This window comes from Phoenix dactylifera, chromosome 3 (genome assembly GCF_051530095.1).
Source record: "Phoenix dactylifera cultivar Ajwa chromosome 3, Ajwa_hap1_PhDact_Kaust_v1.1, whole genome shotgun sequence".
Taxonomy (NCBI): domain Eukaryota; kingdom Viridiplantae; phylum Streptophyta; class Magnoliopsida; order Arecales; family Arecaceae; genus Phoenix; species Phoenix dactylifera.
Genome location: NC_143192.1, coordinates 56,247,996 through 56,261,499, shown reverse-complemented (window position 1 = coordinate 56,261,499; position 13,504 = coordinate 56,247,996). Strand labels below are relative to the sequence as shown.

The 13,504-nt window shown below is 42.8% G+C and overlaps 1 protein-coding gene across 2 annotated transcripts; it reads left to right on the top strand.

Annotated features, from left to right (window-relative positions):
- Nucleotides 1–1,155: 1,155 nt before the first annotated feature.
- On the top strand, nt 1,156–8,353 carry NF-YC10 (nuclear factor Y, subunit C10). 2 transcript variants are annotated; one of them, XM_039119441.3, is made up of 4 exons: nt 1,156–1,882; nt 2,345–2,429; nt 7,818–7,859; nt 7,954–8,353. In XM_039119441.3, the coding sequence occupies exons 1-4, from the start codon at nt 1,430–1,432 to the stop codon at nt 8,016–8,018; spliced, it is 645 nt and encodes a 214-aa protein (XP_038975369.1). In that variant the 5' UTR covers nt 1,156–1,429; the 3' UTR covers nt 8,019–8,353. The 2 variants fall into 2 exon arrangements, with proteins under 2 accessions (XP_038975369.1, XP_038975370.1); XM_039119442.3 differs by lacking the exon at nt 7,954–8,353 and having other exon boundaries at nt 1,289–1,882; nt 7,747–7,859.
- Nucleotides 8,354–13,504: the final 5,151 nt, after the last annotated feature.

Genomic DNA, 13,504 nt, shown 5'->3' with positions numbered 1-13,504 from the left:
TAAATCCATCCGTGACCTGTCTACGGAATGATGGAAATTTCATGATAGTCTGTCAACAGATGGGTAAGAAGATAAGCATACGATGGCCTTCCGTGGCTGATCCTCTCGCCACCTAAGACCTCGTTCAATGCTGTAGCAACAGGAAGAGGTCTAGCAGTCTGTGCCACGGTGATCGAGATCAGGACCATCTTTTGCGGCGCACACCTCGTCACCTTGGCAGCTAGCACTGGAGCAGCATGACCACTTTGATTGTTTGTAACTTTTACACACATTCTCGCCCTATCTCTCAATTTTTTTCAATTACATAATTCTGAGTGACTTGCACCACCACAATAGAATGAGAAATTTTCTGCATGGCTAACGAGCAACCCATGGCATCTCTCCTAACGAAAAATGTCGATAATATAAAATTCTTAGGGTAAAATCATGATGAGCACATATTTCATCTTGGTCATGGAGATGCAGGCCGACGTGCCTCGGCGGTGGCTGGTGGCCTCTAGAGGCGAGCTTTTTTTTTTTTTTTTAAGTTACCTTGGGTTGTTCTTGAAGGCTGTTTTTTTTAGTCCTGACACCTTGCTAAGAAGTCAAACAATTTGCGGTTTGCTGTGCGGGGGTCATGATGCCGCAGAGCAAATTTGAGCATGAGAAGAAAGGGCCGGGTACAGCCACTAGAGAGCTGCAAGGAAGTTGCATCCTTAATCTACGTGTGGTTCTCAAAGTTCTATGTTCCAGTGCGAAGGCAGCATTACTATCCCGTCCTATGGACGCCTCACGACTGAAGTGGATGGCCACCCTTGGGACGAACGGAAGACCCTCTGCCTCATTACCAGCAAGCAATGCCTTTGAGCAGCAAGTGAGACTTGGCTAGATGCCAAGAAATGCGTCGTCGAGCGGACGAAAATGGTGAGATGGTTAGCTATCGCATTATCTTGTTGGTCATCGAAGATTCGACACCAAGACTCATCTTGCTTTATGAGATTTAAGAAATCATCGAATATCGTTTGTGGATGTTCTATGTAAATAAATATAGACTGCCACCATCGCCAAGTCTTCGAGTGGGGATGCTCGCTTTTTTTACCCCTTACGAGGCTGCATGGGGCTTTGACCTCGCCCGCTACCGGTCCCGGGTAGTCCGGCGTATCCTCAAATTGATGTGTAACAACCCGAATCGAAATTGGCTAAAGCAAAACGTTTCTCGAGCTAGGGCCAAATTGGCGTGTAACAATCCAAGAAATTCAGCTTCAGTTAAGCCCACATCTCAAGCAGCGACCCGACGCGACCCAAGCTACGACTCGGACCGAGTTGGTTCCGGTTCAGATGCCTCCCATCCCCGCCGCCTCTTCTTGTGCGTCGGGGACGGCGAGCAGAGAAGAACGTTAATCCGCAGCAGCAGCGCCTTGTAGAGTCAGAAGAAAGGAAGCACGGGGGGATGATGATGATGATGATGATGGAGCGGCGGCTGGCGGGAGCGGCGGCGGCCAAGGACAACGACAAGAATGCCCCTATTCTCCTTTCCTCCTCTTCTTCGTCCGAGGACGAAGGAGGAGAAGGAAGAGTGATACAGAGGAGAGGAGAGAAAGAGGCGGCTGCTCCCTCTCCTCCTATGCCTACCAAGAAAAGGAACAGCAAGGCCGGGGTAGAGGAGGAGAAGAAGAAGAAGAAGAAGGATAGGAGGAGTGCAGAAGGGGATGAGGAGGAGGCGCCCAAGAAGAAGAAAAGGAAGAAGAAGAACAAGAACAAGGAGGACGGCAAGCACAAGAAGATAGACGCCTCGTGCAGCTTCCCGATGAGCCGAGTCTGGCGCCTCGTCCGGAGCGAGGGCGCCGCCGCCACGAATACCCGCACCACCCCTGATGCCGTCTTCCTCATCAACAAGGCCTCCGTATGCTCTCTCTCTCTCTCTCTCTCTCTCTCTCTCTCTCTCTCTCTCTCTCTATTTCTCTATCGCTCTATCTCTACGATTGTCCTTTGCTAGGGCTTTTTTCCCCATCCGGGTATTACTGGTTCGTCACAAGAAATTGGATTGGGGGGCTTTCATCATCTTCTTCTTTTATCTCTTTTTCTTTCTTTCTTTCTATTTTCAATGGTCTGGGACTCTAAGAACTAGAATCTTCCATGTTGCCGTGCGAGAGTCAGCTGTTGAGCTCTTCTGCTTCTCTTTTGGGTGCATAAGGATGATTCTCTTGGGTCAAAAAAAAAAAAAAAAAAACTATGCACTATCTTCTGCAACGTCTTCTCCCACCAGGAGGGAAATTAAAGAGTGTTTCCAAGATTAGGGTTTTTGCAGCACGATGGCCTCTTCTTGGTTGACTGCTAACGTTGTGGTGTTGTATATTGATTGCAGGAGATGTTTCTAGGAAAATTTGCTGAGGATGCTTATGCCACTGCCGTGCAGGAACGTAAAAAGTCCATTGCCTACAAGCACCTCTGTGAGTTGCTCTTCTCCTAGGATGTATGATGAACAGAATTTACAATTCTATCCGCTCTTTTCTCGGGATATGAATTGCACATTCTTAATGGCACTTCATCCCTTTGGTTTCTCAAGGTCTTGTTTTTTTTCCCGTGCATTTGGAATCATTATGAATCTCTCGATGCAGTTTTAGGAGCATGGAATTAGCCAATAGTAAACCTTTCAAAGCTGCTACTTTTGGTCCATGGAATGCCAATGGAACAAGGTGGATGCTATGTGACCTTATTTGCATGTTTGCATGGTCCAAATTCTAGGTTGTTACAATTTGATCTTTCCAAGCGTCATTGTTCTTTTGTTCTTCTTCTTATTGTTTTTCTTCCTGCTAAAGAAGATGGGGATGGGAGGTAATATAGAAACCAAAATCTATCATTTGAATAAAACGAGCTTTATCACTCGATTTTATATTGGGACATTACCCTAAAAAAACAAGTGAAGTGAGGCCCTCAAGGCTGAACGAAACAATAACTTACTTTTACACATGTAACCAACTCGACCTTTAGGAAGGGAACCTAACATATCCAGCTCTATATTGTTTTAGTAAAAATTAGAATGACGTCATTGCATACTTCAAAGGCATAGTAAAAAAAAGTTATAGAACATTTCGGCAGTTAAGAAAAGAAAAATGTTAGAATCAAAGGAAGGACTCCGAGATTTTGTATAATTGTGATGTTCCTATAAACGTGCGGCCTTCTTTTGAGACTGACTCCATCTTCCCACCACGCTGTAGCAGGGCGAAATCTCTGATAGGTGGCGGTTCTCTTCCTTCCAATTCGAGGACCGCCGTGAAGCTCCGTTTTTTAAGCGTAGAACAAGCCTTTCTTTCCGATCCCAAGTACCCGGCCCTAAGGGGTCGGAAGGCCCCATTTCCCTACCAAGATCTGGCCATATAAGTCTTGAATCTCATTTTGGCTCAACCGTAGGCAAAATTATTTGACTTTTGAATTCATTTTTTTGGCTGTGCTTTCACTAAAACACACTAAATCTTGAACACTAACATCCTAATTACCAACTATAAAGATATTCTAAAAAAATAAAAAAGAGCTTAAACTGCATAATGCCCAGTTTAGACGATCTTCCTGCCCACCTGCAAGCTATTTTGTTTCATGATATACCCTTTTCTTTCCTAACCTTTCTGAGACTGAAAGCTGATTGGTGTCAAAACAGGTCATACATCTGAATCCCTAATCTAAGATATTTAGAACTAAAGTGGCAATCCATTAGAGGTATTCTACTGAAACGAGCAGATTGCTCAAAAATTTAATTTGCACCTTCTTGTCCTTGAAAATGCAAATCACCACTTTGCTTTTCAAGATATTCCAGATCAAATTTTTACTGCCTGAACTTGCTATTCGCGTCGGTTGGTTGTGTTTGCTCATCATGCCTACACCTAGTGCAGGTTTGTCAATAACACATGATTGAGGTCCTCAAAGATATAGAGGGGGAAAGTGTCTCAAACATTATTTGACTAGATATTTGTTGCTACTTTGATGCAAAATATTATAGGTGTCATTGTTCTATTCTTACCAAGATCTCAATGCCATCTCATCAGAGATTCACCATCCTTGGAATCCTCTGATATAACAGTATAACCTTTTTCTTTATTCAATCAGATCAGGAGTATAAGCAGCCCAGTGAATATAAGCAGGAATCTAACATAGAAAACTGAAGCTCATGAAAGTTCCACAAGCTGTCTATCAAGAAAATAAGATGGAAACGGTGAAGAAGTTGTGGTGGCAATTGCAATTAGACAGGTGTTATCTGTTTTGTTCAGAAAATATTTGAACCATTTGTAGTCCTCAATTATACTACAAAGTTCTTTAAAATTTGACAGGCATCTTTACAGCTAACAAATATCACTTGACAGAGAGGGAAGGATGGAGGGAGAGAAAGGGGGCGGGGGAGAGACCATATGTCTTGGTTACTTTCCACTTTCATCGCGTCAACAAATTCTAAGATCTCATCCTTTTAACATCCACAATATCATGCGACAGATTATTTATTACAAGAATGTTTCATGTACTCCTTTAACACTTGTATGTCCACAGCCTTTAAGTGACTGTTGATCCTCCAAATTTTAATCTCCAACCTAGATTTTCACAATGTACTTGAAGTTCCTATTGCTAGGAAATATTGTGGAAAAAAACCTTTGATTGCAGTCCCTGAGCTGACGTTGAAATTTGAACTGGATCTCTTGAACTCTTTTATCATCTGACTGCTGATAGTTCTCTCAGACATATGATTGCTAGTTTTTTCTCTTGACCTTGGTCATAAAATTTCGAAAACTTATCTTCCACTTAAGGCATTTCCTTCTATAGATTCTGCAGTTTACTTGTGAATTTGCTAGATTGGTTTTCTATCAGCAACAATTTGGCTAGAATCATTTAAAGTTTCAATCCTACATGCATGTCTTCCATGCGAAGTAGAGCAAGAGCCTTGGGGCTTCTCAATTGAGAAAAGCACAAGGAGATGTTTTGAAGCATATCTTTTATCAAAACTCACTCCATTCAACCAAGATCAGAACCCAATAATTCTAAATGATGAAGATCATATATGTGGTTAGATGAATTATGTTTAATATTTCAGAGGTTTCAGAGTTAGGCTTCTGAATACATCAACCAGGACAATTTTTCCTGAATATACTTGCTCCTTGGTGGTATGTTTAAAATACCAAGTGGGAGGAAGTAGGGTTATCCTAGGCATCATGTGATACCAATTTTATCGGCTATGCTGGAAGTTGGATGTGGATGGCGGTGATTTGTTATTTTGGATACAATGTACTTAGGATGGTAGCCAGTGGGTGCTAACTGTCGCCCAAATGGTGGGATACTACAGTCAAGCTCAACATGGTATGAGCAAAAGATATCTGTCTCTCAGAGAGGAAACACAAAACTCTCTTATTCTTCACTTCACTTACAAATTCTTTGGTACTCTCCCCTTTATAGGCCAGCAAAGGGCTGCTACAACATGCATTCAACTTCCAAATTAGGAATGACTTAAGCTATGAACTTATTATAAAACCCCTGTCTACTTACAAAGTAAAATCTGTAGTTGTTTGAGGCTTATAAACCTGAAACTATATTCTGTCAAGGCTCTAACTTCAGTTGAAAGGAATGAGACTTTCAAATTTGATGAAGTTATAAAAACTGCTACAAAGCTTTAGTTAAGATTCAGGTTTGAAGTTGAAACTTGTAACCCCAACACATCCCCTCAGACCTCACCTGGCTTCATTGCAAGCATTGATGTCAGACTCTTGAATGTTTCAAGGGGTGAGCCTTGGCAAAAATGTTAGTTGGAGAGCCAAGAGCCTTTGTAAACATGTTAGCCCCTTTTTTTTTCAATATTACAGTACTTAACATAAACTTGGCAGTTTGCACTGTCTTATGTTATGGCAATAGACTCACATCCAGCATTCAGGCATAGGAAATTGGTCTCTTTTCTGTTTGCTAGATTCAAATCCAGCATTGATATGTACTAGGATAGTTTCTTTTCAGTTTGCTCTTATATCTGAAATATCTCCCTCAAAATTCTCACTTTCATTGGGGCTGTGGACATGGAAGTGTTGGCTGATGATTGAGGTCTGCTACTGGTTCTTCTTGGTCCTGATGGAGTTCTTGGCATTGAAGTTGAGATGGACTGTCACGCCAATGTTGATTCAATTTGTTGTCCTGTCCATGGTCATGCCCCTTTGCTTCTGCTTCTTTCTTGAAAATCTATGACGCTTGACTTTCCCTTATTCCATTTCCATGCTTCATGTTCATTTACAAGCACATAACTGCTCCCATCAACTTAATTTGGCAGTGAATTGTATAGCTCATCATCTCGAGTCCTTACAATAACTGATTGAGATGAAGTTCTTTGTACGGTCCTTAGTTACCCAAAGTGGGAGCAGATCTAGATATGGCCACTGGGAAGTGGATCTTCTGAGAATATGCAATTATGAAGCAGCGTGGAACAAGTTTCCTGTGAGATCCTGAAGCAGCTTCTACTCCCTACATAGAAGTTTCGTGCTACTATTTACGATTGTCCAGTTTCTTTCTTTTGGCTTCCAAAACTAGTGCATATGCAGCCCACCCTTTAGACATGACGTATGAGGTTTTGTTGCTGCTGTATGCTTCCTGGGATGTCATGTTGCACTCTTTGTAGGGTAACATAGGAGTAGATAGACTTTGATGGCTACAGCTTTTGTCTAGAAGTGCTTTGGTAGCACTTTCTCTTTGATCATTGTCCTTGACATCTGGAGGATGGTGTGCTTCTTTCTGCATCTCAGTTTTCTATAATGTGCTAACACTTACGAATTTTGATCAAATTTCTTGTTGCTGTGATGTGCTAGCAGTTATGAATTTTGATCAAAATCCTTGTTGCCTGCAATTTCCTCTGAATATATTTGAGGTGTACTTGCCATCTCGATTAGATCAAAGAATCTTATATATATATATATATATATATACTTTGTTCATATGAGAGCATTCAAACTTCTAAAAGCATAAAAAACAATAGAGCTGTCTGCAAGGAAGTAAACACATAACTTACATTCATAGTCTTCAACAAACATGAGTAAACAATCAGTACCTCCTAGTTGGATTGGGATTAACAATATACCAATATTTGTGTAGAACAGCTGCTGATCTGTTTATCTAAAAGGAAGTGTCTGCACACTTTACTAAGTCTGTGCTTTGTTTGTTTTTATAGTTGGCAGTGGTTTCATCATGCCTTCTCTGGATAGTAACTGTAATCCATTAATTGAGAACCCCAAAATGCAAGTGCCACTTATGTGACCATTCTCTGTGATACCAAGGAAGCATTTCTCCAAACCTGTGTTGAAGTAGACTGGAAGCATGTGGTCCTTTGCCATCTTTGCTTATGGAATAAGTAAGATTCGATGCATTTAAAAAAGCGACATGTACCCTTGTCAAGGAGTTGCCATTGCTTTCTAAATTGGGCATGTAGTAAATATTGAAGATTTCTATTCTTTTGGTAAATTTTGATTTCCCTTACCTCATATTGGGACTTAGAATAAGTCAAGAAGCCAATCTTGTTGGTCTCATGGATCATCCTCTATAAGAAGTTTTTGGTTCCTGAATTTGTGGCAGTTGCATGATGCTCAGGGAAACCCATAAAAAGGATTTGGATGTATTTTCTGGTACTCTTTTTAGATCTTAGCACATTTTTAGTTTCATGACATGAAAAGAACACTATCCAAACTATTGCATCAGTACAATCAGAAAGGTTGCTCCATTAGTTCTTTTTCTGTGCTGTGATTGTATCATTGTTTCCAGGGGCATATTGAGAAGCCAAACTGGGATGCATCGGTATCTTAGTTTTGATGGTTAACCCTTTTTTTTTTCAGCATCAACTGTTTCCAGTGGGAAGAGATACGAGTTCCTATCAGGTAATTTTGTAATCAGACATGATGATCGCATGCATATTTTAGTGCCGGCTAGATGTCTAGCAATTGATACTCGCCTGCCCCTTGTGTTACTCAGATTTTGTCCCCGAGAAGGTAAGAGCTGAAGATGCCTTGAAGGCGAAGGCACTAGTTGAAACATAATTATATTGAAGCTGCAAGTGCGTTAGCAACGAGAAACAAGATATGCTGATCAAATTGGCTAGCATGAGGCATCCTCTCACCATGTAATCTTTCAACGTGGGAGTTAGAACATGCATCTTACCTTGCCCCGGTAAGGTGCACGATTGGTTTCTTATTCTGATAACTCTTTTTCTTTTCCTTTTTCTTTTTTGTGGGTTATAGAAATAACCTAATATTTGCTTCCTGGTATGGGAGCTTGCAATCTGAACGCAGTGGACCGGTCTTCCTGTATCCATGTTTTATCTGTTCTAACCTCCATGGTTGCTGGTATTCAATTGGTTTTGTTTTCTTGATAATTGTTGGTCTCAACCACTAGATATTTTACACCTTCAAAGATCAGAAAACAATTGCCACCACCTGGTGGTTCTGCTATCATCCTTTGGTTGCTTTCGAGGAACTTGAGATATGCTTTTGCTGTCAGAGACCTTGACTTGCAGATGAAGAACCATACACCAGTGTATTAAGAATATACTGGTGGAGATATATACCCTGTTAGATATATATAAATATATTTTTTTTTCCCGAAAAAATGTTGGAATCTGCGTTGCCAAAGATAATTGAATAAAAAAATTGAAGCTTAGTTTTTCCTCTAAATTGTCATATTTGTATTCCATTTTTTCCTCTTCCGAGAATATTGAAAATTGAACCCATTCAACGTTCTATGCGGATACGACAAGGTGATGCACTCCTCCTATCTTACCTCCCCAGCTGGTGAAAGCTTCGCAGTCCAAGAGGATGGCATCGTGCCGTCGGTGAGGTGCGGTGGGTTCCTAACATCCCGCTGGTCCCTGATAAAATTCCTGCAGGTTTCGTGGCAAGCAGTCACTTTACACAACGTTGAGAACTTATTGTTTTTAAAAACTTTTTTCATGGAAAGCAAAGACCTTTTCACTGGTTGCTGAATCTCAAAGAAATATTCGACGGCTTCATAAATTTCACGAACTAATAAAAAATAGTTTATAGCTGGTTCTTCAAATGCTCGCTAGTAACTGCTGCGGCTGGTTGTTTGGTGTTTGCTCTCTCGTGCCTGCAGTGTGGTCGGCATCAATGGTATCCTCGAGACAGACAAAACTTACATTGCGACCGGGTGCGCCATACATTTCTAGAATGGATAAGTTGAGCTATCAGTGGCTCCTCCAAGTCAATATATCAATGTAGGTAGGTGAGAGGCCAGTAGGACGTTGCGATGATGTCTTTCCAGCTAGAAAATTGTGTGTTCATTAGTTGACAGCATAGCAATCCATTTTAATGTCACGGGGTTTGGTGATGCCGATTTCCATGCATCATTTGGCGCCGTCTGGGTTGTGCAATAGGTTTTGGCGAGAGTGGTCGCTCCTATCTCCACCCAACTCGATCAACATCCTTGGTGGGGAGTGGGGACCGATGCCTTTTATGGAGGTAGCTAAACCAAGCGTACGTGGATCCAGCGAAATATGCAACCAGGGCTTGAATTGAGGAGAGAGCATGGTCATCCTGGGAAACAGAAATTCCCATGGGGCCACGGTCCGCACCTATATATTAGCCTGTCAAGAGAGTTAGGAGTGCTCACGATTTAATAAATTGAATACCTGCATGCTGGTGCTCCGGCCGACCGAATTACCTGGAATCATATGCATTGAAATGGGATTATTTCTGCCCCAAGATTAGCACCGTTTCTTAGTCACCGTGAATTGGCAACCCAGTTACATACGCACAAAGTCTAACCTGGCTTTGGTCAAAGGGGTTTTTCTGTTTGAGTCGGATTCGGATCAGGTTTGTTGAACCAATTGTTGAATGGGTCTGATGGGGCAGAATCTTCGTTCAACTCAATCCCGAGGTAAAAGTTTAATCTGGAGCCGCGCAGGGCGTGGATCGCCGAGTCTCGATGGGGTACGTAGGGACAACTAGGTAGGTGCTTTTGTTCCGTCTTGATCATATCAAAATCTGCCAGCGTCGTACCTCCAATATATATATATATTATTTTATTTTATTAATTTTTACTATTTTTTGGTTGAGGTGAAAATTTTAGGTATGGAATCTGACCTTTCTCTGAAAAGAATGTGAAACATCGGCGCCAGAGACACCGACATCACATCCCGATTCGGGGGACATGATCATCGAGACATGGAGCGACGGCAGCGAATCCAAACCCAATCTCCAAGAAAAGACACCGACCGGACTATTATTATTGCAGCAATATTTATCTCCGAGTCTTCCCCCCATCGATACAACCTGCAAGGATGTTCTGAGCGAACTGGTCGAATCTTCTCCAGTCCCGCACTTGGAACCAGAGAGGTCAATTTATTAACTACAGCCGTTCGTGTTTGGGAGAACGGCTAGTTGCACATGAGCAAGATGCAATTTTGTACACCATGCAAACATGAATGACATGACTGATTCTCCCACTTGAGAGTGAGAACACTCCTACATGGCAGCCTGACCACCAGCAGAACGTTTTTACCGTCATCGGCACATTCATTTTCCAAATCCATTCGAAATTACAAATGGTACTTGTGGGATGCGGCTGCTCCACGAAGTGATGCATCTACTTCATGGAGACTCGATCCAGCCTACTTTTACCTTAGCATAGCTGATTAGTCCAAAGTCCCTGTGGAGGGGGCCCGGCATGCTCCATATCTTGATCATCATCTCGTATAGTAGTAGTAAGGCCAACTGCTCCATGCTCCACATCCTGTTAGGAGTTGCAAGGGTCTCAACCTGCATATCTGACGATAAACATACATTCATATTAATATACGTAGGCCAGGCAATCATGGGATTGGTGGAAAACTAGGAGTCTCCAAGCATACTGATAAAAGAGAAGGTCCCGGTTGACCAAAAGAAGTGATACGTACCGCACTGCAGGCGCATACATGCGAATTCTATTCTAGATAGAAGAACGGCCACTTGACCGGCCATTCATCACGTATTGGATAAGAATAGTGTATCTCTTGGTTGTAATTGCTGGATTGGAACATAGTGCTCATCGTTTGTTACGTGGTTGTAACTAATATTAGAAACAAAATGATTCTACGGGTGTAACTATCAAGCAGAATGATCCTATGGTCGTAACTATGCGGCTCCAAGAAAAGGAAGGTGATTGGTTGGGGCTTTGAACATGATGGTTTATATGTCCTTTGCAGCCACCATTTGCATGCATCCTTCTTCATGTCTATATCGTTTAATTTATGGCATAGGTGTCTTGGACAACCCTCTCATCAGCAGCAACATAAACTTCATACCATTCTTTTCTTTTCTTTTAATAATCACGGCATTATTTATGATGTTTGTCCAAAAGCTAAACAAACTTGTTTGTCATTCCCCAATAGTTCTATCATGACTACTGTTACGGGGGAAATAAGCCGCCATGCCCCACGTGACCGGCACGCGCGCCCAGGAAGACTACGGCTGCCCTTTGATCCAGCAATCCGACCCCGAGTCGGACATCCTCGGCTCCGCAGCCCGACCCCGAGTCGGCTGCCCTTTGATCCAGCGCTCCGACCCCGAGTCGGACGTCCTCGGCTCCGCAGCCCGACCCCGAGTCGGCTGCCCTTTGATCCAGCAATCCGACCCCGAGTCGGATATCCTCGGCTCCGCAGCCCGACCCCGAGTCGGCTGCCCCTTGATCCAGCGCTCCGACCCCGAGTCGGAGATCTCTTGATAACGACAGGCTATTCCCCAGAGGCACGCCGCGGCCTCCTGCTCCACTACTCCCTGCAACGGCTGTATCCGATGCTGCTCCACGATCTCCTGCATCAGCCGTACAAAGCGGAGCCCCACTATGCCCTGACGTGGCCGTACCCGGTGCTGCTCCACGACGCCCTGTAACGGCCATGTCAGTGGCCACACCATCGTGCCCCACGATAACGAACCCCCCTGAGAGACCCCCCAGCCAGGTATATATGCGGCTGGGGGGAGAAAGGGGGGAGGGTGAGCAATATCTCCCAGAGCACTCTCTTACTTGCGATTATCACCTCTCCTCCTCCTCCAATCTCCTCTGACTTGACCGTCGGAGGGCCATCACCACCCTGGTGGTGGTGCAAGGCTTGTTTGCAGGTTTCTTGGCGGAAGGTGGAGCGCAACCAACACCAACCAAGACAACTCAGACGGAACCCCGTTCACACCGCAGTGCCAATCGTTCTCGGTTTGGACCACCAGCAACAACTACGGTTCCTTTTGAATTGCTATATTGTGATATCTGGAGAAGTAATTCCATTGTTTCTACTAAAGGTGCTTGTTTTTTCTTCACCATTGTTGATGACTATACTCAAGGTATTTATCTCTCACAATGCAAATATGCATTGGACATTTTAGCCTATGTGGGTGCTCTTAGTTACCCTCCATGTGATTCACCTATGGAGCCCAATCTCACACAATCTTTAGACACCTACCTCGCTCTTTTTGAACCTTCTCATTATCGAAGACTTGTGGGACACTTACTTTATCTTACCATCACAAGACCATTACTTCTTTCTGCTTGTTCCGATTCGGATTGGGCTTATTATCAAACTTTTCTAAGGTCCATAGCAGGATAAGGACATCTCTTGCTTGTAATTATTGGATCAGAACAAAATACTCATCATTTGTTACATGATTGTAACCAATATGATTATAATGTTTTCCCTATCTTAGAAACATAATGATTCTACGAGTGTAACTATCAAACAAAATGATTCTATCGTTGTAATTATGCAACTCTGTACACCCTATATATATTTGGGATTGGAATGATAATGCAAGTTGCGGAGCAATTTTAGCTCATTTCTTTTCACAATGTCGTAGTTTTTTGTAGTTACGCTAGGAACCTTGAAACCGATATTTGACAGTCGCTACTTCGGCCATAACGAGTTTGGTTGAAGTACCACTTGGGCGGCAAGTTTATATAGTAGCGCTTGTTAAGACTGCATCCCAAGTTTGCTCCTTTGGAAAAGCAAACAGATTTGCAAGAAATAAGTTGGAAGTCCCTCGCAGTCAGCAGAATGCCCGCACAAGAAGGCTTCGAAATCCTTCTCTAGCTTTTGATTACTAAAAGCAGCACAAAAACACAAGATATACAATAGAGAGATAGATGATAGCATAGATTGGAGCAAGGCCGGCGGTAGAGCCTTTCATTTCCAACTCACAATCTTAGCTGCCATTTTATCTAATAAAAGACTAAATTCCGAAGCCACCAGTGGTGTACCTGATAGTGGAACCTTCAAGTATTTCCAAGCACCTGCGCCCTCCAACTTCGGAAGGATTTCTTCGAATGCGAGATTTGATTGTTCTTGCGGTAGCTGGACTAAATAGGATGTGACTTAATACATTAATAGGCTGATCTGAAAAAAGAGAGATGATCACTAATTCTAGACGGATGGGAATGCACTTGCTGGTGTTCAGATAGCAACATCCAGGTTCGTAGCGTCCACTAAGCTGGTTGCTTCCTTCGATTGAACTGAAGTTCATGTGCTGGGGGTACATGTATATAA

Excerpts from the sequence above, each read along its gene's own strand:
- NF-YC10 (XM_039119441.3), top strand. The coding sequence starts at position 1,430 with ATGATGATGATGATGATGATGGAGCGGCGGCTGGCGGGAGCGGCGGCG. Across the intron at positions 1,883-2,344 it reads TCCTCATCAACAAGGCCTCC|GAGATGTTTCTAGGAAAATT; the intron begins GTATGCTCTCTC and ends TATTGATTGCAG. Across the intron at positions 7,860-7,953 it reads GAGATACGAGTTCCTATCAG|ATTTTGTCCCCGAGAAGGTA; the intron begins GTAATTTTGTAA and ends TGTGTTACTCAG.